Source organism: Arctopsyche grandis, chromosome 11 (assembly GCF_051622035.1).
Source record: "Arctopsyche grandis isolate Sample6627 chromosome 11, ASM5162203v2, whole genome shotgun sequence".
Taxonomy (NCBI): domain Eukaryota; kingdom Metazoa; phylum Arthropoda; class Insecta; order Trichoptera; family Hydropsychidae; genus Arctopsyche; species Arctopsyche grandis.
In genome coordinates this window covers 11,239,671-11,266,680 of record NC_135365.1, presented here as the reverse complement: position 1 = coordinate 11,266,680, position 27,010 = coordinate 11,239,671, and the positions used below count along the sequence as shown (strand labels likewise).

The 27,010-nt window shown below is 30.5% G+C and overlaps 1 protein-coding gene and 1 pseudogene across 1 annotated transcript; one reads left to right on the top strand and one right to left on the bottom strand.

Annotated features, from left to right (window-relative positions):
• Positions 1–1,744: 1,744 nt before the first annotated feature.
• On the top strand, positions 1,745–22,427 carry LOC143918565 (vascular endothelial growth factor receptor 1-like). Its single transcript, XM_077440506.1, has 23 exons — positions 1,745–2,393; positions 9,467–9,799; positions 9,958–10,082; positions 10,649–10,784; positions 11,502–11,650; positions 11,726–11,915; positions 12,001–12,124; positions 14,492–14,676; positions 14,755–14,915; positions 15,235–15,550; positions 15,818–15,982; positions 16,068–16,198; positions 16,286–16,448; positions 16,528–16,779; positions 16,902–17,126; positions 17,313–17,484; positions 17,717–17,835; positions 17,917–18,206; positions 18,299–18,471; positions 18,565–18,709; positions 20,372–20,567; positions 20,641–21,060; positions 22,411–22,427. The coding sequence occupies exons 1-23, from the start codon at positions 2,321–2,323 to the stop codon at positions 22,425–22,427; spliced, it is 4,260 nt and encodes a 1,419-aa protein (XP_077296632.1). The 5' UTR covers positions 1,745–2,320.
• Positions 22,428–22,431: 4 nt separating this feature from the next.
• On the bottom strand, positions 22,432–23,648 carry LOC143918564 (uncharacterized; annotated as a pseudogene).
• Between the last annotated feature and the right edge of the window lie 3,362 nt (positions 23,649–27,010).

The following is a 27,010-nucleotide window of genomic DNA, read 5'->3' as shown; positions in this document are numbered from 1 at the left end:
CCCACTGTAGGAAAGATGTACGGAAGGGGTCTACCTCACGGGACCGAATGTGAAAAGCCCGAAAACGCAAATATAGAAAGGCAAAGATCGAAAATCGAAAGATCTTAAGTCGAAAGATCAAAAAAAAAGGGGTGCATGGTAAACAGTACTATGTATGTATGTATATATAATATATATGAGTGGCATGCGGTGAAATTATCTCTCTTTTTGTCATACAGCCTTGTTTAATGTGCGCGCGCAGGATTCGGGAGGAAAAGCCTGCGCGCTATAAAATTATTTTCGATCTGTCTTAATTTTATAGTTTGTAAAATTATTTTAATTTTTACTATTTTCCGATGTCGTTCACTATGTCGTTAAATTGGATGTTCGGCAAAATTTGGTACATTTTTCAGTACGATATAACAATATACAATGATTACACGACAGGGACTATTATTCTAATAAATTAGTATATGGAAAAATAATTTGTCTTTCAACAAAAACTAATTCCCCAGCTGACGGTTGACTCTTCGTTTGCATCTCCAGTGAGCGATGATTGGGTATCTCATAAGCTTAAGTCTGAATTGCAAAAATCAAAACTACGAAATATTATAATCCTTTATAGCTGGGACGTACCTACTTCACAGTTATGTACCCGAATATCTTGTATTTGAATGTTTGGCCTTTTTTCAACAAACATCTCGAAACATGCAAGCGGTGCTCGGGATATAGGAAGCAATTTTTTTTATTATTAATAATTGCTTCCTTTTTTACAAATATACCAGGAAGGCTTAACAGGTAAACCCCAAATGCGCCTTCCTGGTCCACATAATTATTACATAGATACAATATCTGACATCTATGGTCAGTATATATATATTACAAAAATCGTATTAATACGATAAATAACGATGAATAACTTTCATGTAACAATACGAACAACCACAGAGACATCTATGGTGAGCAATATGGCGAAACCTAAGATATAACAATAACTAAAGGTTCGCAACAGAAAATTGGGAAGGAAACGCCAATTTTACAGGAATCGTTTTAATGAAAATCAGGAAAATTGGCAAATTCTGATAAGAAACGATCGACCTAGACAAATCAAGGTCTGGCCAGCAGCGAGACTTAGCGGGGAATCGAACTCGTAACATCAAGTACGAAATAATTCAACATTCACCACTAGACCACGCTACTGGTTATATCCCGGTATTCTTCTTTATTTATTTCGATAATACCATAATCGGAAATTCTGGTATTTTTGCAATCCCAGTCCCTGTACCATGTACATATTTACATGCATACATAGTATATTATAGTCTACTATTGGTTTTACCCAGTTTCGCTAGGTATTTGTAATATAAACCGCTTAAACATGGCCAATCTAATAGTAAACATTTTAAATTTATTTGAATAGTTTTATTTTATTTAAATTTATTTGAATATTCATTTGTTGGATGACGTCACGGATTTACGAGCCAACAATACTTACATACATACAAACAAAGTCTCTTTCGAAAATATATATTAGATTAAAAAATATATACAAAAATTTTCAGTCTATTAAAAAAATATTTTTTGAACGCATTTAAAAGAAGAGTAGTAGTTAATTATTTACTAAAGAAGAAAAGTTTCGTTTATTAATTAGTATTTGAATCGATGCAGGTATTAAGTAGATGTTCCGCGACTTTGTACTGGTTCTAAAAGGGATTTAAGAAGGGGAAAAAGTTTAAAAACCGCCGATCAACTGATTTTAGACCATATTTAAAGCTCGAGAGTAGAATGTTTACAATCCCTGGATCAAGTTGTGCTACTAAATATTCGAAGCAGTTCAGTCAGTCTTTTGCAGCACGGCGAGTCGGTACGTCGCGTGGCGACAAGCAAGCACCTAATTGCAAGTGAAAGTATAAAAACACGTCAGAATTTTCCTCCGACAGGAGGAAATCGTTGTAATTTCTTCGTGGATTAAAATAAAAATTGTGTTTTCCTTAAATCGTCTAAAACCATCGATCCAAAGTGTGTTTAGTTTCATATAAAAAAAAAATCTTTTTATTAAACGGCTTCTCGAAATCCGAAGGACCTACGCATATGTATGGGAAGAGTAAACAAAAGTTTTAAAATTTTCCCCTAAACAAACAGAAACGCAGTTATCATAACCCTGCAATACATACATATATCAATATTTGATAAGTGCGGTCGTATCGCTTCGACATTTCCGCTCGTCGGGTTCAAAAAAAAGTTTAAAACGGAAAATACAAACATTTCGGGATAATGTTCGCAAGTGTGGATAACACAATATCAACGCAATAAGCAACGACAGGGGAAAACTAGACGCGAGATGGAAAACTTCAGGGTTTTTCTCGCGTTCGCCGTCATCATCACCTTGGCGTCAGTGTGCGTCACCAAGCAAGGTGAGACTTAATCTTCTGTCGACTGATTTTGCTATGGAATACTGTTAATTTTGATTGCTCTTTTCGGAAATTGATAAGCTTGATATTTTCGCTGATTTAATTGACTTACATTTCATATGCGCCGTGTAGGCGTAGAACAATGCTACATCTGTTTCTTTGCTTGTTTGCTCAATGGAAAAATAAATGCACTGAAATGATTTCTATTAATACGCATGTGTGAAACCTTGGTAAATATTAGGAAGCATGTAAATACATTTTTTTTATATTATACATATGTATGCACGTAAGTGCTGAATTACAAAATATGCACAAACAACTGGTATGTCAGTCATGCGGCTTGTAAACCGTGTGCTGTCTATCAAGGTGATAAATGCGAAATATTATAAGCGATATATCAGCTCAGGATAGATTTTCAGTCAATTTTGAAATAAAATATGATACAGGAGTGTCTTGACTTCGGAATAACCGATTAAAAATGTCAAAAATATCATGGCAATAAAAGATACTTTTATTGATTATTCACACAAGAGGTATTCTAATATGTATACAAGTAGTCTTGTTTAAGTACAGAACGACAGGTTCTATATACATGATGATGATGATGATCTATATACATACGTATATTTCTTTGGACTTTCAAATGTAACTGCTTTGATTTAAATTCAAAACAAACATACCGATTTCAAAGCCAAAGAATAAATCAATAAAATAATATACATTATTTTGCACTTCATATCGGAGTTTATAATAGAAATCGGTTCTGTTTTCTCAAAACGAGTTTGACATACCTGATCTAGACAGCATGTCAAACTCGTTTTGATATTACATATATGATATATGGATTGTACATGTATACATAGGTACATATACACTAGATATATGTATGCAATCATATTTATTTAGGTACGTACTAAAGATGGTATAAGATTATGCATATGCGTATACAAATTTAATCATTTTCACTGTTAAGATCATCATGACGTCATAGTATATGACGTCATACGACAGCATAATATTACTTTGAAGTTGTTCTAAATTTCACAGAAATAAATAAATAAATTTCATAGATATCTTAGAAAACATCTTAGCACAATGTTGATCAAGATTAAATAAGTTCATAGATCTTATACATAAATGTATTTAAAAAAAAATAAAAAGATACGTATAATTATTTGTGTAATCAAATTATTGTCATTACATAGAAATAAAGTCTGTAAATGAAATTTAGATCTAAGAATTTATTTCAAACAGATATGTTAATATATAATACACATATGTAATTGTACATAGTATATTATATATGTATGTATGTATGTACAAACATTATAGCTATCATGATGATGAAACATTATAGCTATAGTACTTTTAATACAATATATGACTTGTATGTATGTACCTACATATGTACATGTGTGTAGTTACAGCTTTTTAATAAGAATATATCGTAATGCTCTATCAATGGTATATGAATTGAAACCAAACATGATTAATGTCTATAAAATTAAATAATTCATTTACTACACACGTACTTGTTAAATAGATTTTTATTAGCTCAATTGGAAAATAGGGATTCCAAAATTACCATGATGAATCAGTATATATATTTTTACTTTATCTACGTACGTAGTTTTATTATACATTCATATATATCATAATTTTCACGTACGTATTGAGCTTTAATATAAAAACAAAAAACAATTATGTTATTTCAGAGAATTTTATTTACATTTATGTAAAAAATAATCTGTAAGGTTTTGTATCTTTTCCATGTTGGTATACATTTTGTATTCATCTAATTATACTATGGAGGTTTTCCACCTGAGGTTTTATTCGGAAAAAAAAGAGTTCGACGAAGTTTGACCATGAGAAAATTAATTCCGCAATATTGGTCATTTTATCATTACAATTGTTCTGTAGAATTATTTTGAATTTTACTATTTGCGGTTTACCATTATATCCTTTATAAGAAGTCACTTACACTATTACTCGGTGATGTAAGTTTAATATTGTTTTAACAGTCATATATGTATGTACATGTTTATATACACAGGGCCGGTGCGTCATATTTTTCTAAACAAAATTCCGTTTTTAACAAAAAAAAATCATATTTTGAAAACTCAATAAAAACGAACAAAAACATTCGATCTAAATCGGATGAATAAACAAGCCATGTTCTATCCACTAATTCACCCCTTTTGCTGTTCTTCGTTGGAAATATATTTGGTTGTGGCTATTTGCAGGTACTATATCTGCAAATTATTGGCTATTTGCAGGTACTATATCTGCGAATTATTGACTATTTGCAGGTACTATATCTGCGCATTATTGGCTATTTGCAGGTACTATATCTGCGACAAGCGCAAAGCCTTCTGCGCATGCACGTGAACTGTCACTGTCAGCGTGTTTACTGTTAAAAATTTGGTTTAAGCCTCTTAAAATTTAGTTAGAACTCGTAATGTGACTTAGAGTAAAAAATATAATCCAAATTAGTTCATATTATTAATTGTTAGAAAATTATTATCATATACATCGTATAATACCTACATACATACAAGTACAAGCCGCGAACTAGCTAAATGATATAAATCTATTATAATAACGTGCGAAATTTATTTGCCTCATGTATAATAAACGATTGCTTAACAAGTCTAGCATACATTAAATGTAAGAATTTATAATCGGATTATAATTTCACGAACGTGCGCAGAAGGATTTGCGCCTGTCGCAGATATAGTACTTGCAAATAGCCAATAATTCGCAGATACAGTACCTGCAAATAGCCAATAATTCGCAGATACAGTACCTGCAAATATCCAAACCAATATATTTTGTTAATAGATCACCCTACAGTGTCTTTTGGGTAATAATGAATTAAAACTCGTATTGGTTCTTTCACAACTATAGTTTCAATTTGATTATTGTGTAGTTTTTCCGACCAATTCGTTATATTATCAAAATCATATTTGTATTCACTTTCAGACGTATCATCCTGTTCAGTTACACTTTCGTAACTGAATGTATAATTTAATATAGAATTTTTTGAGCTAGTTTGGGGCCTTTTTGGTCTCGGGCCTCTGTGCCAAACACTGCCCTGTATATGTATACATATATATGACATGCAATATACAAAAATATAAATAAAATACGTGGGTCATATTATGGTATATAAACGATTTTGCTGTTGGATTTTATTGTGTATTGTGAAAAGAATCAATAAAATTCCAAAATAAGCCGTTCTTGAAAATATGTTATCGCTATGTGCACATACCAACATATGTATGCACATACATATGTATATAGAATAAGTATACAATTTACACATTTTATTGGTGTTTCTTATCTGATTGATTTCAAATTTCGTTTATTCTTTATACATACGTACTTAAAATATTTCATAATTTTAGAGGCTGACTTTAAGAACTACCGAAACTTCCTTGGTTTAATAAGCCAGAACTGTTTATAATATGGAAAAACCTGTTTTCATGTTTAGAAAGGGCGTAGTAAATTGCAATTACCAAATATATATTTAAAGCAGTTTATGTTCACGTGTAAATTTATCATTGCAATCTCATTATCCTTTTGTTTATTAAACCGTTACTGGTCACCACAATTTTATAATGAAACCACATTTTGGAGGAATACGGAGAAACTTATCAATTTTCTGTGTATAGACATACATATACATATGTATACTATACTTAACAATTAAAAACATACTGCAATTGTTAAATTTTTGACTATAATTCTGAAGAAATAACACAGGAAAATGTATTCAAATTTCAATAATTCCTTCTTTACCTAATTTTTCGTATTAATTAATGTATAGCGTGGTTTTTGGCGTACACCAATATTCATTAAGAATCGTTTTATTATTACGCACGTTCATTCATATAAATTCATGACATGATATACTGATGTCGACACAAATTGTCGTCCACCGAGAAATTGACTTACGTAAGAAATCATGTCAAGCCGCAATTTGCAATGGTAATGGCAAAACAGGTGAATTCAAAGAAATTACAATATAAAATATGCTAAATACATATGTACATACATATATGTATATTTTCAGCAATTATTTATTTAATTTTTTGAGAATGACAAGCAAATACTTTATGTTATTTGAACCTCTCTATTTCACCTAATATATAAGGTTGTGGCTATTTGCAGGTACTATATCTGCGAATTATTGGCTATTTGCAGGTACTATGTCTTCTGCGCATGCGCGTGAACTTATAATCCGATTAAAATTTCTTACATTTAATGTATGCTAGACTTGTTTAATCAATCGTTCATTATACATGAGGCAAATAAATTTCGCACGTTATTATAATAAATTTATATCATTTAGCTAGTTCGCAGCTTGTACTTGTATGTAGGTATTATACGTTGTATATGATAATAATTTTCTAACAATTAATAATATTAACTAATTTGGATTATATTTTTTACTCTACGTCACTTTACGAGTTCGAACTAAATTTTAAGAGGTTTAAAACAAAATTTTAACAGTAAACACGCTGACAGTGACAGTTCACGCGCATGCGCAGAAGGCTTTGCGCCTGTCGCAGATATAGTACCTGCAAATAGCCAATAATTAGCAGGTATAGTACCTGCAAATAGCCAATAATTCACATATACATATAGTACCTGCAAATAGCCAATAATTTTCAGATATGTATAGTACCTGCAAATAGCCACAACCAATATATAATACAATTTAAAAATCATTATATAAAAACTCAAGTAAATTATTACATGTACAAATGTATGTATATACACAAATATAAACGAGATTTTCCATCACATATTAATACAGTGCATATTCATGAACGCTATATTTATTTTTTTTGTATATGACGATTCATTGTCACAAATGTAAAACAACATGTATTCATATTTAGATATTGATTGTTCGTTGTTCTTTATTTACATATTTTTATAATACATTATATTTTGCTGAGTAATATCAGGTATGACTAAGACTACCAAAATTCAAAAGAGTTGAAAATCAAATTGAATATAACACGACTCCACGACTCCACGACTCTGAATCCCCAGCCTTAATTCATTGGTCAGACATTGGTTGACTCATATGTACATAACTCTTTTGTTTGACCTAATTTTAAACAACATTATTTCTATGTACGATACGCTCAATATGTATTTGATATTAAACTATGTAATAAAAAAACTTTACTATGTCAGATATTTATATCTCATAAAAGAGATACATATTAATTATTTGAGTATGTATTTATATACATATATACAAAAATATTGTTTACAATTTAAACAACATATGTATCATATTTTAATGTGTTTGTATATTAGAAGTTCCCCTCTTAAATTTTAAAAACATGACACATTCAAAATAAAATATATTAGAATAATAATTTTAAAAGGCAGTAAAGTGCGTTTTACTGGGAGAAACGTGTACATATGCATTCATAACAAAATGAAATTGAGTTGAAGTAACAGTATTTTATGCAAAGTATACAAAGTGTTAACAGTTTGTCTGTACATAAAATTAGTCATTTTTGTTTGCGAATATGAGCGTTTTCACAGGAACAACCACTGCGCTATTTAAATTTATTGTAAAATTAATTTGTGTTTCTTTAAATATTTTACTTGTGATTAAAAAGCAATAAATATCATTTATATTCCAATATAATTTAAAAAAAAGCAGTTATTGATTTGAATATCGATGTACATTTGATATTATTATATAATTTAGACTTTTCCAACAGCTGCAAATGCTTAATACAAACGATGATATCATTTTGACAACAGACAGTGTGTGTGAACACATATGCATATTACGTTTATAGGTCAAACATTTGGGTACATATGTACATATAATATATAGAATATGTACCATTACATATGTACATACATTCGATTTTTAAAAGCTTTTTATTTCGTATATAATAATTACAATATATTTCAATTCTATGTCTGCAATTATATAAACAGAATAATATACTTACATAGTTTGATATTGAAATGAGGATACGTCTGAAAAAGTGCTATATGTAATATACTTTTTCTCATATTTATGTTTTGCAATAATATCTAAAGTAAAAAGAAGACTTAAATATTAGTCACTGCTCTGTGAATCATCGTACTTACAGTTCATCTTACACGTGATTGATTTTCAAGTGTGTATTGTGAAACAAAATCCATAAACGTAGTATAAAGTACGCATAAATATATAAATATACCACTTTTACTACTTTTAATTATACTAAAATTTTATACAAGTTTTGGTAATACAATATACATCAAATATTAATAAGGAGTATCATATTTGAAATGTGCATCATTATAATTCCTAAGAATTATCAATAATTTTTATAAGCGATTCCAAATCTGAGATTTTATTTTATTTGTGTACATACTAATATACATACTGAGTTTTGGTGCAGTTTTTTGGTATAAATTTAAACTTTATTTTAGTATCACTTAACAAAATAAACATGACAGTAAACTTCATTTCAATCGGTATGGATATTTTGGGTTTGGTGCAAACGATCGACAAGCGCCAGGCTGACTGAACCACAGATTAACGACACGTGTACCTTATGCGTGCGCACTGCTCGCACTTACACTAAGCGAAATCTACCCGAAGTCCCTACATACCTACCCTGTATGCTTCTGATAATTTAGTTCCGAATTTTGCCTTATTAAACTCGCCAGAAAGATCCAACTCAATTTTATTAATTGCATCTGTGCACATCGAAAGGTTACTCGTCATCTGATGTGCAATCTATCATTCGTGAAGTCGAGAATTGCGTTTAAAGCAGCCATCCAGTTAATCTGTGGTTCAGTCTGTCTGGCGCTTGTCGATCGTTTGCACCACATCGGGATATTTTAATAAAAAATATATTTTATTTAATGATTTCAAGTGCATTTACTTTTTCATGCATCGTATTACATATATTATATTGGAATTACATCGAAACCATCACACTAATAAAAGTTGAAATTTTAAATTTTCTAGTTGAAATTGCATTTTTATATATGTACATATGTATTTACATACTCTAATATACAGCACCAATTATTTTCAGTCGTGGACGCTCATGATCCACCGATAATATTAGGAAACGAAAGGGAACGAGTTGTAACTGTAGGACATAATATTACTTTACAATGTGTGGGCAAAAAACCACTTACTTGGGACTTGCCACAAAACTGGGAAGGTGAACCTGCCATAAGTATCATAAGTACGTCAGAAAGTGCCGATGATAATTACCCATACGGATTGCTATTGGAATTATTCAGCTTATCAGCAGTAGATGTTGGAAATTATACTTGTCTGTTCAACGAGACCAATGGAGACTACAGTTTGGAAGAGCGCGAAGAAAAGGGAGATGCGGTGAAAGTTTATATTTATGTTGACGGTAAGTTACCTCAGTAAATGTATATCAATTTTTATATTTGTCATCGCAGCAATGCTTGGTTATTATACAAATTAATTATGTTTATTTTTTTTTTAAATATTATTTGAATTTTGTTTTTCGGCATGATTTTTGATAGAATTTGCTTTTTTTGTGCATAGATCCAAATACACTTTTAGTGCCGATGGAGGCAATAATCAGTGGAATCCAATATATGCCATTAACAATACCTTGTAGACCGACAGCTCCGAATGTTCAAGTGAAGTTGTATTATGGCGAAACTGAGGTATATTATAATGTTAAAAAATGTTTGATATTGAAATTGTATTCAATGTTTAACCTGAAGAGGCATGGAAATAATTGAACGTATCTTTTCAGTAGTAGAAATTTATTAGAATTTACAAATAACCAAATATATATATTTGACTGATTTTAATACGCAAAAATTTTTCTTTCCATAATTGGATTAGCATCGCCTGTAAAAATATCATAAACAAATTCTTACAGGTACTTCCTAATAAAATGAATCAAGATAGATTTATAAAGTATGAGAAGCACTCGGGCTTTATCATCCCGGCTGTTGAAATTTCTGATTCAAGTCATGCATTCAATTGCACTGCTTTTCGAGATGGGATTAGTAACTCGGCAGTTTTCTGGCCTTCTATAATACGTATGTTTAACACCTGACTGTCAACATTATTTAGATAACCCTTTACCACACAATGTTGATGAAAAGATAGACGCTAAAAAGTCTTAATATAAACACAAAACGACAGTTGAAACATCGTCAATAGGATAGCGGGGAGGGGGTTCATAAAAATAGTAACTATGTAAAAATATTTAAAATTACAGATTACTTCTGATGTAAAATATGATCCGCAAAACGGGTTTACTATTGTAGTGAATAGTATAGCTGATAATACATACAAGTGTGTATTCATACGTGATACAGAACAAATCGAACATCATATAATAGTGCAATTAGCCTGTAAGTAAGTAAAATGAGTAATGTAACCTTGAATCCAGCTTTGGGTTTCGGATTTCGTATCTTCAAAACTATTCCTGTGCTACATAACATTATTTTTTGTTACCCATTTTGTTTTGTTCTTTTTCTTATTTTCTTGTCTATGTCTTTTTAAATGCATGTGTGGTGTTGTGGTTTACTTAGTGATTACTGCTTATATTTCAAATGTCTTGCTTTTGCTATATGTTTTACCCGCTTTACTAACTAATAATTAAATAGTAGTATTAGACATTGTGTTCAATTACCTTTACCCTTGGAAATTTTATAATCAAAGGAATATAATTACATTATTTATTCAAAAACAACTAAGGTTTATTTTATTAATGGGTTATTAGTGGGTTATTTTATTAATGGGTAGTGTATAATTAAATAATATTTTTTTTACAATTAAAATACAGGAGGGTCATTCGTTTATCAGCGTGTATTTCGTTTTCATTTCAAAATTAATTAAATAAAAAAAATGTACACATCTGTAGAAACAGCCACTGTGTTTCAATTATTCCAATTATCAAATAAAAATATATGTACTGTCAAATCTTGATCAATCCTGACTAACTTATCTTCATGTTTGTATTAATATAATATCAAATTTTTCGCGTATTTATTGCGTTTCAAATATTACATATGTATATCATCAAAATGTATTGTAAGTATTTTATTTAATACCTGTCCATATTTTAGACTATACGAATAGTGTTCATAAACCAAGTGTGAGTGATTCTTTCAATGGGAAAACAGCCGTTGACGGTAACATATCGTTGAATTGTAGGATCATTTTGGATAAAGGAATACCATTTCAACTTATATGGAAATATCCAGAAAGCGTATCGGTAAATTAGACACAAAATTTTATTGATAGTAGTATTTAAAGAATTTATTGAATATTTCAATGGCTTGAATTTTAGGCAAAGAGAGTTTTCATTACTAACACAACTAGTAAATACGTTGATGGTCAAAACAATCTACCTCAGATAATGGGAGAAAGTAATTTGACAGTAATTAACGTAACTAGTGGTGATGAAGGTCGTTACACATGTAAAATATTAGACGCAAATAAGCATAAGAGTGAGGAATCAAAAGATATAAAAGTTTTAGGTAATGAGCTACTTACATTCTCATATTTATTTTTAGAATTTTATTTTTCAATAATAAAAATATGAAACATATATTTTATTTACAGAAAAAGGATCATCACATCTTCATTTGGAAGAACGGGCAGGCCACTATAATCCAACAATCCGTGTTGGCAAGATCGCAAAGATGATAGTAAAAATTGATGCATATCCCACACCAGAAATATTTTGGTAAGATTTTAAATAATTTCGTTTTTCATCTATTTTAGTGATTATATGAATGGGAAAGTTAATAAAAAGATACACATGTAATCATCTTCACTTGTTGGAAAAAGTACACTTTATATATCAACGGTACTCCAATTTCCCTGGAGAGTATCGAAGTAAAAGCGGCATAGTCTCATTTTATTTTATCTTTAGGACATACTTATTTATGTATGTACACTTTTAAACGATATAAAATTGAAAAGAATGAGCCCTTCCACTTTAGAGATGAGAAGAATACAATATTATATGTATATAACCATTGTCCAATGATTCTGAGAAGTCATACTCTCAGTTTCCAAGGAGATATTTACTACAAAATAGTTAGAGAATCCTTCTTTTCAAATGGAATGGGAAAAATTTGGAATAGTCCACCAAATATTTCTCTTCTTTATAATATAGTATATTCTTTACTTTTTATAATTGTTTATTTTTTATTTTATTTTTCTCGATTTTGAGTTTTTTTTGCTTTATACTTCATTTCAATTTTTCTTTTTTATCTAATTTGAATTCGTATTTTTATATTATAAATTTTTGTGCAACAAACCTCTCGAGTCCATCGGCTACATATAAATAAAAGAAAACAGGTTCAGTACTTATTACTCTACAATTATAAACATAAAAACGTTTAATAAGTACAGAAACAAACAATTTAATTTAGATGAAATTTTGTCGTTTTAAAAATTGTACAAATGTAAATGCGGAGATATTAGGCAGACATCATCATTATTAACCAGCATATTATTGGTTAGCATATTATGGTTTCGAGCAGAGTGGTATGTTTTCGAGCTGATTTTCCTATCTCTGTCACGGTTTTCAAGTTGTATAATAAAAATACTTCAAAAATTTCTCCATATATGTCTCATAATTCGCATTGTATAATGGCTTGTATTAATCGTATTGTATAATCGGTTGCAATGTTTGATAATGTCGTGTATAATGAAAAATATATAATAATAATTATGTATTTATATATAATTTGCTGTTTCTTGAATTGTATTAGTACATTCGTCGCTTTGGAACGATCTATAAGAATGTAAATATTCAATTGAGTAAAATAAAATAAAAATACGTATGTACATATAATATGTACGCAAGTAAAATATAATATGTATCTTCTTCTTCATGTGCCATGTCCTTCTAGAACGTCGGCAACTAGATGTCCCATTCTTATTTTGTCCATTGCTGCTCGGAATAGTGCTCGGGTGCTGAGGCCGTACCACTGCCGAAGATTCTTTAGCCATGATGTTTTCCGCCTGCTCCGACTGTGTTGGCCTACGATTTTCTCCTGGATTATTAGGCGCAGGAGATCGTATTTTTCGTTCCGCATCACATGGACGAAGTACTCCAATTTACGCCTTTTCCCACTTTTGAGCACCTCGGCATTGGTACGACGCGCCATCCATGAGATTCTCAGCATCCTTCTGTATTTCCACATCTCAAATGCCTCTAGTTTCTTGCATGTGGCATCCGTCGGGGTCCATGCTTCTTTCCCATACAGAAGGATGCTGAAAACGTAGCATCGTAGAAGTCTCAGTTGGAGTGCTATACTGAGATCACGTGTGGTTAGGACTTCAATTTCAAGAATGTAGCTCTTGCTTGCTCCACTCTAACGCGAATTTCCTTTCCACTTTCACACGTTTCACCCAGATAGCACCCAAGATATCTAAAACCATCCACTCTCTCCACCACGCTGTAAATGAGAGCTGACCGTATTGTGCGCCGACTTGCTGAATATCATCCATTTGGTATTTTTTGTATTCAGTTTCAACCCCGCCCTAGAGATATGCACAACAACTGCATCCAGTGTTGCCTGTAAGTCGTTGAAGTTCGTGGTCAGTAGTACTGTATCATCCGCGTACCGAATGTTATTAATTACTGTGACATTTATTGTAATTCTGGAATCCTTCCAAGGCTTCAGCAATAATATTTTCTGAATATAAATTAAACAGTAGCGGTGATAGTACACATCCTTGCCGAACTCCCTTCATTATTCTTACGCTCTCTGTTGTATCAAGTTCGACGCTTACTACGGCCGTCTGATTCCAGTAGAGATTACTAATTAGCCGAATATCTCTTTTGTCTAACCCTATCTGCGATAGTATTTCAATTAGTTTATTGTGTCGTACATTATCAAATGCCATTTCGTAGTCTATGAAACAGGCATATATGTACATCGACGTTCATATCCAGACATCGCTGCGTTAGCACCTGTATACTAAATAATGCTTCTCTTGTACCGAAACCGTTTTTAAAACCAAATTGAGTGTTAGCCATTCTTTCCTCACATTTAATATGTATGTATATACATAAATTGAGCAATTTGATTTTCAGGACCAATAATCAAAATAAACCAATTGCAACAGATAGTCACTCTGGAAAATATTCAGTAAACATCAGTGATTATACGACTGCGTTGCATATAAGAAATATAACACTCGAGGATAGAGGCGTATACCGAGTAGTTGGTAATAGCATAAACATAACCAAAACATTGAACTTCACATTGACTGTCGAATGTACGTTTTTCATATAATACTAATTTGCAGCAATTATGCATATGTGTGTTCAATAATTTGCAACATTTTATTTAATAGCACCTCCAGTAGTAAATCTTGATGCTAAAAAGTTTTACATGCAAGGAACTATAGCAAGCATTCCATGTACCGTGAGAGGCTTTCCTATATCTACGATAAAATGGTATTATCAAGAATGTGTTAACACAGATTCGCAGTGTAAATCTTCCATAACCGAAATTGTAAGTCAATATAATTACATTGCTTTTATCTTAAGACAGCATATTTTATCTCATAATTTACTCTACCAAAAAAGTCAAATAGAAATATCGTCTTTATTGGTAACTAATACAGTTTCAATGTAGAAATATTTTCTTCCTATATGTATATATTTAAAATGAATATTACAAATTTTTTATAATGTTTTATTATGTTCGCAATATATAAGAATTATTACATAAAATTTTAAAAGAAGTTCATGTTTCAAATAGGTGTAAGAATATTATAAAATTGTGTTGTTCTTCAAATTTATATGTGTGTGTTTATATATTTGTTATGTAGAAAAATCAAAATTATACCAACTTCAAAGAAGATGATGTAACAGTGAAAACGATTTTGGGAATGTACATCGATAAACCTGGCACATTGACTTGTTCTGGATATAATAAAATTGGTGAAGCTATTAATGCCAGTTCCGTTGTTTATGCGGCGGAGATAGAAAATGGTTTTGGTATTACAATATCACATACAAATTTGATAGCTGATGGTGACAATGTCTCACTTACATGCATAGCTTCAATATTCACATATCCGAATACAACTCTGAAATGGTATAGAATGCCAGGGAATCAAAAAATCGGTCCAGACATATCAAATGGTAACAGAGATTTAAATTTCATACACATACATTTACAAAGTTTAGTAATAATTATTTCAAAATAAGATTTTTTTAACAAATAAATAAATATATTCACTGATTTGCCGCTTTTTACATATTTACATATATACATATGTATATGCATAAAGATTGTAATTTGAAAATGAGTTTTACCACACTTTGTATTTTTAAATTTTTAAGAATAATCATAATATTTTGCATAAAAATATTTTTTCTATATATATATTTTATTTTTATTTTTTTTAGTATATAATACCAAAAGATATTCCACAAAATATTCAAATAAACTGGTGCTATTAATACCCAATATTTCTAAAAATGAAAGTGGAACATATCAATGCAGAATTGAATCAAATGATACGGAAACGCAAAATGATGTTGAAAAAGATACGATTAAAATAAATGTTAAAGGTAGTAAAAAAAAAATCCGATTTAATGTTAAAATTATTACTTACATTTATTGCTGATGTTTGTCTCACATGCGTATCTATTATAGACCTTGAAAAACCAAATATTGATGTGACAAATATGAACGACAGTGTAGTTCAATTTGCATTGGGTCAACCAAATGTACAATTTGAATGTAAGGCAAGAGGAATTCCGGTGCCTGAAATGGAATGGTATAAGGTAATTTATTATAAGAAAAAATTACATTACAAAAAAACTCACGAACGTTATAAAAGTAATGACATTAACAATATATATATTTTGTAGGATGAAAAACAAATAGTTGAAAGCAATCAAAGAATAAATTTGACTAAAAATGGCACACTATTAGTATTCACACACATTAAAGAAGAGGATGAAGGAAAATATAAATGTGTCGCTAAAAATAGAATAGGATTTTCAGAAAAATACATTCAACTCTCCATAGAACGTAAGTCTGGTTAAAAAAGAAAACCTTATTTTAAAATATTTCTTCACAAAATTTACAATTACATAAAACTTTATTGTAGATGGAAAATTCAAGCTCATGTATCTTATTGTAATTTTGATATTACTTGGGGTTTTCGTTATCCTAATAACTGTTTTACTTTATAAAATAAAGAAAGAAAAAGAAATACGAAATGAACTTCGTAAAATGGGTCTCACGCATTTTGAAGGAGGAGCAACTGAATGTTTAAATCCTGATCTAGGTGTGGATGATCAAGCTGAGCTTTTACCATACGATAAAAAATGGGAATTTCCACGAGAAAAACTGAAATTAGGTATTTAAATAACATATTAAATTCGTATAATAATATTTTTATATAACACATAACAGATGGAAGTCATTTATGGAATATATTGTAATGCATATTATTAGCAATCTGACAATTATATTATTTAGGTAAACAATTGGGCTCCGGTGCTTTTGGAGTTGTAATGAAAGCCACTGCACATGGAATCCTTGTTGAGGAAGAGGCAACAACAGTTGCTGTAAAAATGGTGAAACGTACAGCTGACCACACATTTATCAAAGCTCTGGCTTCAGAATTAAAAATTATGGTCCACCTTGGAAAACATGTAAACGTAGTCAATCTACTCGGAGCTTGTACTAAAAATGTAACAAAACGTAAGAATTTTTTTTTCTACTTACCTTGCTTTCTTATTAGCAATGTATTGATATTAAAGCAATTATTCTTCAATACTGAACATCAAATGTATGTTTTTGTAGTCAAAAAAATGTTAACATATGTACATTTTCACATATTATATTACCACTAAATATATGTATTTATATAAAAAAAAACTTTTACAGGTGAACTACTTGTAATTGTGGAGTATTGCCGTTATGGTAATTTGCACAACTATCTAATACGACATAGAGGAAACTTTATAGATCAAATCGATCCACACTCAGGCAACATTGATTCAAATATTGGCAGTGATGTAATAAATAGAGCTTACTCTGTAAGCAGTAACAAAAGCAGGTATACTGTACTTGTCAGTTTATTAATACATATACATACATACATACGTATGCTTGCTTATTAATTTTAAAGGCTAAATAAATTGCACAAATGCTAGAGTTATGTACTTTACAAAATATTGTGCACTTTTAAGTAATAACTGCAGATTTATCACGGTGCTTTTTATTTATTTGTATCTAACAAAAATCAAATGTTTTGGTGCTGGTTCCTTCTGAAAATTTGGATATAAAAGTGGACTAAAATCGGTGATGCAACCTCTATTATCCAGAAGCAGCTACTCGAGAGAAGATAGCATAATGGACAGTGGTGCTTTGGACACTGCTAATACGGCTATATCGATGGTTCCCACAGGTAAATAAAAGTTTCTATAATATATATAGTGTATATAATTACAAAGTCATATAAAAATAATGATTTTCACTAAATTTATAGGCTATGATGGTATGGTAACGAGTTCAGGAAGTGTACAACCGGAATGGAGATCCAATTACAGAGGAGACTATAACTACAACAAGGACGTTCGACCTATTTCAACACAAGATTTACTTGGATGGTCATTTCAAGTGGCGAGAGGCATGGAATATCTTGCTAACAGAAAAGTATTGCACGGTGATCTAGCTGCTAGGAATATTTTACTAGCTGATAACAATGTTGTGAAGATTTGTGATTTTGGATTGGCGAAAAATATGTATAAAACCGATAATTACAAAAAAAAAGGCGATGTACGTATCATATCTCTACGTAACATACATACATAAAAAAAAAAACAAATATTACATTCAGTTTGTTAACTTAAATTTTCAAAATACTTTAGGGTCCTTTTCCTGTTAAATGGATGGCAGTAGAATCCATAAGAGATAGAATTTTTTCCACTCAATCAGATGTCTGGTCTTACGGTATAGTACTTTGGGAATTGTTTTCATTAGCAAGCACACCATACCCAGGAATGGAACCCGATGAAAAGTTTTATAATAAATTGGTCGAAGGGTATGTATCAAGAGATAAGAAAACCCATATTTACAAATATAATCAATTCAATTGTATTGTATATCATTTTTACTTTTTTAATTTAATTTTTAGATATAGAATGGAAAAACCGAATTATTCAAATAAAAGAATTTATAGCATTATGTTAGAATGTTGGCGTGCTAGGCCAATTCAAAGACCTTCATTTACACAGCTAGCAGAAAAACTAGGAGATTTATTAGAAGATGGAGTGCGTAAGGTATGAAATCGTACCGATATTATCTAAAATGAAACCATAGGGGGGGCTAAGAGGGCTAAGAGGGCTAAGAGGGCTGTACACCCGAAACCTTAATTTTGTTGCCGTTCCTTTCTTCGATATATATATTGAGTGAATGCGACAATATATATCAATATACATATATAGTGAGTGAATGCGACAATATATATTAATATATATATTGAGTGAATGCGACAATATACATATATTTTATTTATTTTTTATTTTTATTTTATTAATTGAAAAATCAACAGACAGGATGTACATAGATATGTATAAAAAAACAAATAGTAAATAAATAATATATGTAACATCCGAGTCCAATAATAGATTTTTACAAAAATGAAAAAGATAAATATAAGGAAAACAAATTAAAAAGTAAAGAATAAAGGCATGACAAAATATGTAGAACATTGCATAATTAAACTATAGTATTAAAATATTTGGAAAAGGTTATAAAATAGAATATAAGAAGAAATTGAAATTTACAAATATAAAACAAATGAAAAAGGTAAATACAAAATAAACAAGTGAAAAGGAAAAGAAGGAAAGCTATAATATGACTAAATAGCACATTACATAACTAAACTAAAGTATAAAAATATTGGAAATAATGGAAAAATAGAATAGGAGAAGAAATGAATCAATCGGTCAAGATTCTCTTGATGTTAGACCTGAATTGATGTAGGGAAATACCAAATAGATCAACCTCATTCAGCTCTCCGTTAAACATACGATAAACGCGCTGCAGATAAAAATATTTTTGGGAATTAGTATTGAAAGGATCAAGTGAAAAGAGTGCAACGCGACTAGAGTACCGAACTGGGATTCTGAAATTAACCTTATTCAATATATCAATATATATATATTGAGTGAATGCGACAATATATATCAATATATATATTGAGTGAACGCGACAGTTGCGCTTCGACCAGATAAAACGTATTTTAAATCGAGAAAATCGAGGTTTCGTATTCTCCTATTTTCTCCTCCGTAACTTTTTTTTTAAAGCGAATGTCAAATAAGCACGCTGGACTCTTTTCGTGGGTGTAAAAAAGAGGCGATTTTATAGATGTTTGGCGGCTCCTAGCTCCTATAAAAAATAGCTAACCAAAAAAATGAAACAGTAGATGCATCCCAATGGTGGATATCTATAGCATATTAAAAAATAATTTCTCTAGTGCCATAATTGAGGAAGGGAGAAGTGTAATACGTTTGTATGGACAAGGCGCTGGTTGTCCAGCCCTCTTAATAGTGTAGCGGCTGCAAATTAATATGTATACAGTAAAATATATACTAAAAATAGTAAAAACTGTCATGATCTGAGGATATAAAGATACATATAAAGGTTTGGCTCCTTTCGCAGCATCCATCAACTATTCGCCGCTGCATGATAAAATTTCCCTAATTCCCAGATTATTTTTATTCATTACATTATATGTAGATATTCATAAATAGTTGTGTATTATTTCGAGTCAATATTATCATATATTAAGTTGTGCAAAAAATAGTCAAGGAACGAGGAAAGAATAATGGTTCGACTTCACGTGGTTGCTGATAGTGGAAACCAGAACTTTATAGACAATCTTATATGTATGTATATTTGTATTTTGGTATTAAAATTTATATTTTTCCGTTTTGCAGCATTATATAGACTTGAATGATCCATACGTGGACATGAATAATAGATGGTTGGCTGAAAGTGGACAAAATGATTTCCTTTCCATGATGTGTGCACCGGATTATGGAAATTTGACATCAGCAAATCAAAAGCACGACTATGTGAACGAGCCTTTTGGAGGACCTACTAGTGTTAATCCCATGTCACCAGATGATACTGGTGAGATATAAATACATATTGCAGATTTATATTTGTATAATTTTAATTTATATTCACATGTGATACATTTTAGATGCTGAAGGATATTTGTGCATGAGTCCAGCAAAAAACGGTGTAGTCAGCAAGGAATCGCAAATATTTAATTTCTCACAAATCAATAGTGAGTCAGATAACCAAAATAACGAGTGGGTTCCTATGCTCACGAACGAAAATCAGATTCAGAGGCCTAGATCAGATTCCGGTATTGTATCAAAGCCTGGATCGCCAAACGTAGATGGAAACAGTGAAGAATTAGGCGAAACTAGTTTTTCAAATCCCACGTACAAGCCAACTTTGAAATCGATTGATAAAAAATATCCTGACGATTTGCTGATAGTGAATGACAATTACATTGACATGTCTCATAAAGATAGTGGTTTTTGCGACAATGTTGTGATCGACGAAAATATAAGTGCATTTTCCAATCCGTCATACGTTACTATGAATACAAATTGTGAAAAGCCGTTTACAAATATTTTTAACAATGTTGATGTTGTAACATAAATTAAAATCTGATATATATTTATATTTATGATTCGTACTTCAACAAATTCTCAAATAATCATATATATATATATATATATATATATATATATATATATATATATATATATATATATATATATATATATATATATATATATATATATATATATATATATATATATATATATAATAATATATAGTAAAATTATCTTGCATTTAAACAATAAGGATACTCGAAATACTACGTTATTCAATTATAATAAGGTTTTTAATACTTCTTCCTTTTTATTAAAATATTGAGAAATGTTCAAATTAATTTTATGATTTTACTTTTTTTGCTTAATATATTTAAATGAACTTATATAATAATATTATAAAAAAATTACATATATATGTATGTACATATATAAGATAAAGATATGACTAGTATAAAATATATTACAGAATTTACTGAAAAAGTGATTACGAACAGTCTAATTAGTTTAATTTATATTCAATTATAAAATTTAGTTACATATAGTACTATAATTGTTTTATATAATATTCTAAAGCTTTATTTACCTCTGACAAGTACTTGTACAATTTAAACAAAAATTGCCGTGCATTTTCTAGTGTTGTGACGAGTGAAACGGACCACCGGAAAATAGACGAATCGTTGAAGTACTTGTAAATGTTTGTTCAGTCAATGTTGGTGTTTAGCCGAATAGCAAAACGAGTTGCTCGACCAAATACTCGCCAGGTGTAAATAGGGCTTTAATGTGCCATAATGTACAATGTATGTATGTATTGATACTTAGTAATTAAAAACTGCAAATAAAACTTTTTTTATTAAACACAAAATATTATAGGTTAAAATAAAATAAGAATATTATCTTATTGAATCATGTATTTGAACATTTTTGTGTTGTCTTTGAAAATGTACTGCAAATATTTTACTTTTGTATCACCACTAATATGTAAGATGAATTAAAGTTGCTTCTTTCAATGTTTATAAAATTGATCTCATTTACTATTGTTTGTTGAAGTATAACTTTGAAGAAAAAACAAATCGCAAATGATTAAAACATAATACAAATTGTGCAAAGTTATTGCATGTAAATACATACATGTATATTATACAGTATACATGCATACAAACATGTATATTGCATTGAGAAAATAATAAATATAATTTGAACTTTTTTGTATAAATGATACTGGAATACACTGGTGATATTTATGTAATTCAATTGCATATTGTTTTATTTATTTTTACTTTACTTTAAATTATTATTATATTTAAATTTGAATAAAATATACAATTATGTTTTATTTATAGCAGACCAGAACAGTTGAATTATTATAAAAGGCATTTATTCATTTTGATAGAATATGGAACATCATGAATTGTGGTATAGTTTTTCGCTTTTTTGTGTTCCACAATTTTTTTGACAATTTCTTTTTTATATTTCTCCCAAGATCTATTCTTTTGAAATCTTTCGTGAGCTCCTTCAGTTGTAGGATTTTTTTTTTCTAAAAAATGTTTCACTCTTCCCCAAATATTTGAATAATTTTTTTGCCATAATAAATATTTAGGTAAGAGCATGCACATAACTTTGTTTACAGCAATTATTCTTCTATTGTTTGCTAATTGCTCTAAATTAAAACATCCCCCGTGTTTATCAAACATATTTGCATGAAATGAGTTTTAACAGCAGATGATTCTTGATAATTATCTCCAGCAACTTTTACAATATCTGAGCTCTTAATTGAAGCATTGCAAATGTTACTTTTCTGATAGTAGTACAAAATTCACATAGTTACATACAAAGTATATGTTATATTGGGTTTGAATTTCATTTTCATTTATTAACTTCAAATGATAAAATTGTAATAGACACCTTTCTGTCTGTTAAACTTATCGTCTCTATTAGGCAACATTGTCTAGAAAGGACAAAATAAGCGAAATTGAAAAGTCCTATACCGTCTCCCAAAATTGTTTCATGTGGTGTATATATTTTTATTTTTCCTTTGGAACATCCTTCTTTTATCTCAGCCTTAATAGTGATAACAATTATTTAATGTGTGTTTATTAGAAATGCCATTTACGTATATTGCCTACCTACCAAGTTTAATTTTGAAAAATAAGTATAATTAATCAAGCCTCATTTTAGATTGTCATATTCATTTTGAATAGTTAAATTTATAATAATAGTTTCTGTGAGAAATTTACCGAAGAAAAAATTGATCAATCAATGTAAATTTGGTTGCTACAACACAAGTTCTGTTTACTGTATGTTTGCCAGATGAAAAATATACATATGTTACAATAAATTGGTTATAATAGTCAAAATAAGAAATATCATAGTAAATATTATAATCTGAATTATATATTATTAATAATAGCCGCACTTCGATAGTAAATCTGTTAAATTTAAACTCGTAACGGATATTGTGTTTGGGGTCGGTCCAGGGAGATTCTCACATATGTAGGAATGTATGTATGTACGTACATATGCATACCAGTGGTGTGCGGTGGAAACGTGTTTTTATCGTACACTGAGTGGTATGGGACATCATGTACCCTTGGCTTCCCGCTGTGCACAAGCAGAATGAATATTTTTGGGAAGTCGCACGTGTACGCATATCCATATGCAACCGAACCAATATGCAAAGTTTCTCCTACATTTCTTCAAGTATGGGATTCACCGTTATCGATCACTGTCAAGCAAGGATAAAATATCACTGAAAACACTCCAGGGGGTGATTTTTGAGACTGTGTGCCATGAATATGGGCTAGGGATGCTATGTTTTTTTCACACGTTTAAAATTATTGTTACGTACACCGCATAAGTGCAATTGGATTAGGCCGAGTAGCATCCCAGAGACTGTGTGACCGTTATAATTGGTTTCGAGGATTATCTCCAGGCTTAACAATGAGATACCCCCGAATGCACTTAGGGGGGTAGCGGTAACTCGGGCGCATTCCGGTAGAGTTCTCAGAGCCGACAGCGGTAGCGTGGGACCGACTTGCGTGGCACATCTAGTAGGTGAACATAACAATAGGTAAACAAACCGGACGTGTAAGATGTCCTGAGAGACCTATCCGTTATAAGGCGGTACTTAGGCGATTTCAAGACATTCTGGACGGAGCACTGCCAGTGCGTGTATCTCCTTAATCACCAATAAATGCTGTGACATGACTTTGGCCTTTTACTCGGATCCTCCACCCACCCCTACGCAACAGTATCTAAAAAAACACGTACCACGTCTCACTAAGTGTGATTTCGTCCTTCGGTGTGCGATAGAAACAAATAAATTTCCACCGCACGTCAATGATGCATACATACATATATGCACTGCTTTATCATTTTATTAAATAAAATACTATTCAAATATCATTTGAATCAAATTTAAAGCAGATTTCTTATGCCACGCAGCACATGACAAATTAAACATAATTTATCTTAATTTAAAAATAAAAACTGATGCTAAAACGCCATTCCAATACGTCAGTACTGCTTATATCTAAACTTGCGTCTTGTCATTCATGAACAATCAGAATAGTTTCAAACGCTGCAAAAATCTCAATGTTTTTTTTATGTATTTCGCATTTATCACAAAAAATTATTCATGGTTGAATCGAGACTGCGTAAAATATGGTGTTTTATTTCCATTTGAATATACATACACAACTGTGATGATTCTAAAAACACAAAAATATTCAACAAGTCTGTAAGCTTTATTAGTTTTAGAATCATATATTTATCTTATACATACATATGTACTACCACTAACATCTCTCTTCTCTTATTATCTTCGAATCGGGATCCAAATACTAACACCCATCTTATTAAGAACTCTTCTCCCTTAAAGTTTCGTTGGACCACTTCACCAATCTTTTATCTATAGACCTTTTATACATATATTCTACCCAGGGCTGTCGAGAGGGGAGGGAAGTTGGGGTTAAAGTTCTAGGGCCCGGACTACTTGAGGGGCCCCGTTTTGGAACGTTCGACTGATCGACATTGATATTTTAAATTATTCTACATAAAAATACATATATTTCTTTAATGATAAATGTTTATTATTTTTCGATCCGCGCATTCTTTGTGTAAATGTGAAATCGTACCTGTCATATCATACTTTCTTATTCGATTATTTCAAAATATAGCATTTTTCTAATAGTTCTGATGGAGTTTTCGCGTATAATAAATATATATCTATAAGATTTTTTTTGGTTTGTCATAAAGTATGCAATTATTTTTCCAGAGCCCGGGATTCCTCTCGGCGGCCCTGATTCTACCCAATTGTCTCTGAATGCAGAGACTAACGTCTGCTATTGATACTTTTCGTCAAAATTAAACGCTTGTTTTGTCAAAATTTGAAGAGGAAAATTGATTTAAACTTCTGTTATCATACGAAATTTAATAATAGTAATAATAATGTAAACCACTCATATCCGGTACTGATTACAAAAACTGGCTAACACGTTAATCTTTCAATTTAAAGTGAAAAAGGGTCAATTTTAAATAAAAAACGATCAATTTGAAATAAAAAGGGTCAATTTGGAATGAAAAACATGCGATTATCTACATAAGAAAATAGCGTATAATCGCAAGGACTGTGTATCGTGACACAATAGTACTAGATTATACAATCAATTTGTTGCATTTAAAATATATTAAAAAGAGAATTACAATCTCCAAATTGGAATGAAAAAAATAGCTGTAGAAAAATGGGTAGCTAAATTTTCACAAATAAAAATTTCCCGAACAATATAAAGATTCATATCGCATGTGCGAGTATATTTTTCCATACTCGTTAATGGACTTTCAATGAACTGTTGAAAGAAATAGACTTTCTATAGATATAGTTGAAAGTACTTGCATTGAAAACTATGATTTCAATTGTTGCCAAATGTATGATTATGTACATAAAAATAAATTAGTCTTTCAGAAGGCCAAATCTAATGAAAAATATACAAATTGATGTTTAAAATTGTTTTTAGTTTATTTTTGACAGTTGCCTATATTTTCGTTTATTTTTGACTGTTCTTGTTCCAATTAATGTTAAAATTTGTTGATTTTATTTTCATATTTAATATATAATTTTGAAAGAGACTTTGTAATGGTTACAGCGATGGTTTGTCTTTTTCTATTTTTCTAAATTACTAAATTAATGCAATTAGATTGTGTAATTTCAACTAATGATTATAATCAATTTATTCTAGAAATAAGATGGGAAATGACCTGTGCTTTTCTGACTATTATGACACATGGAGCACTCATCTATGCAGCTCTTAAGGTTTAATTCAATTTTGTATTATATTTATTATTAAAATTTTACAAAATATTGTTATTGTAATAATTTTGAAATGTTCTTTTCTATTTCAGAATTCAAAGCTAATGTTGGTTCCATGGCTGCTATCGGTTGGATTGGGATCACACAAAGTTTCTATGATGACATGGGAATGGGGGACGGGGGGGGGGGGGTTTGGTAGGCCGCCGGATTCTGGTTATATATAATTTCGAAAGAGACTTTGTATGTAAGAAACATTGGTTGGGAACTTCGTAAACAAGTCAAAGAAAAAAACAAATGAATATTTACTATTAGATTCGCCATGTTTAAGCTGTTTATATTATAAATACTGAGCGAAGCCGGGTAAAACAACTAGTTTAATATAAATTAAAATCAAGTAGAAGCTATGTATGTATGTACATGGCAGCCCAAGCGAGCCAAAATCTCGGGGAGAGGAATAAACTAAGTGGTCTATGAATATTGTTGATTTTTTTTCGGGTAGGGGGGGGGGTCGCGGTTTGACTTGGAAAAAATCTGGCAACCCTAGCTATGTAGTATTTCCCGAAATGACAACAGAAATACAGGAAACTTTCCCACAAACAAACAGAAACACGCTGTTATCACAGTTCTGCAATTCA

Coding starts and splice junctions, on each gene's coding strand:
- LOC143918565 (XM_077440506.1), top strand. CDS start 2,321: ATGGAAAACTTCAGGGTTTTTCTCGCGTTCGCCGTCATCATCACCTTG. Junction 2,394..9,466: donor AGTGTGCGTCACCAAGCAAG/GTGAGACTTAAT, acceptor AATTATTTTCAG/TCGTGGACGCTCATGATCCA. Junction 18,710..20,371: donor TAGAAGATGGAGTGCGTAAG/GTATGAAATCGT, acceptor TCCGTTTTGCAG/CATTATATAGACTTGAATGA.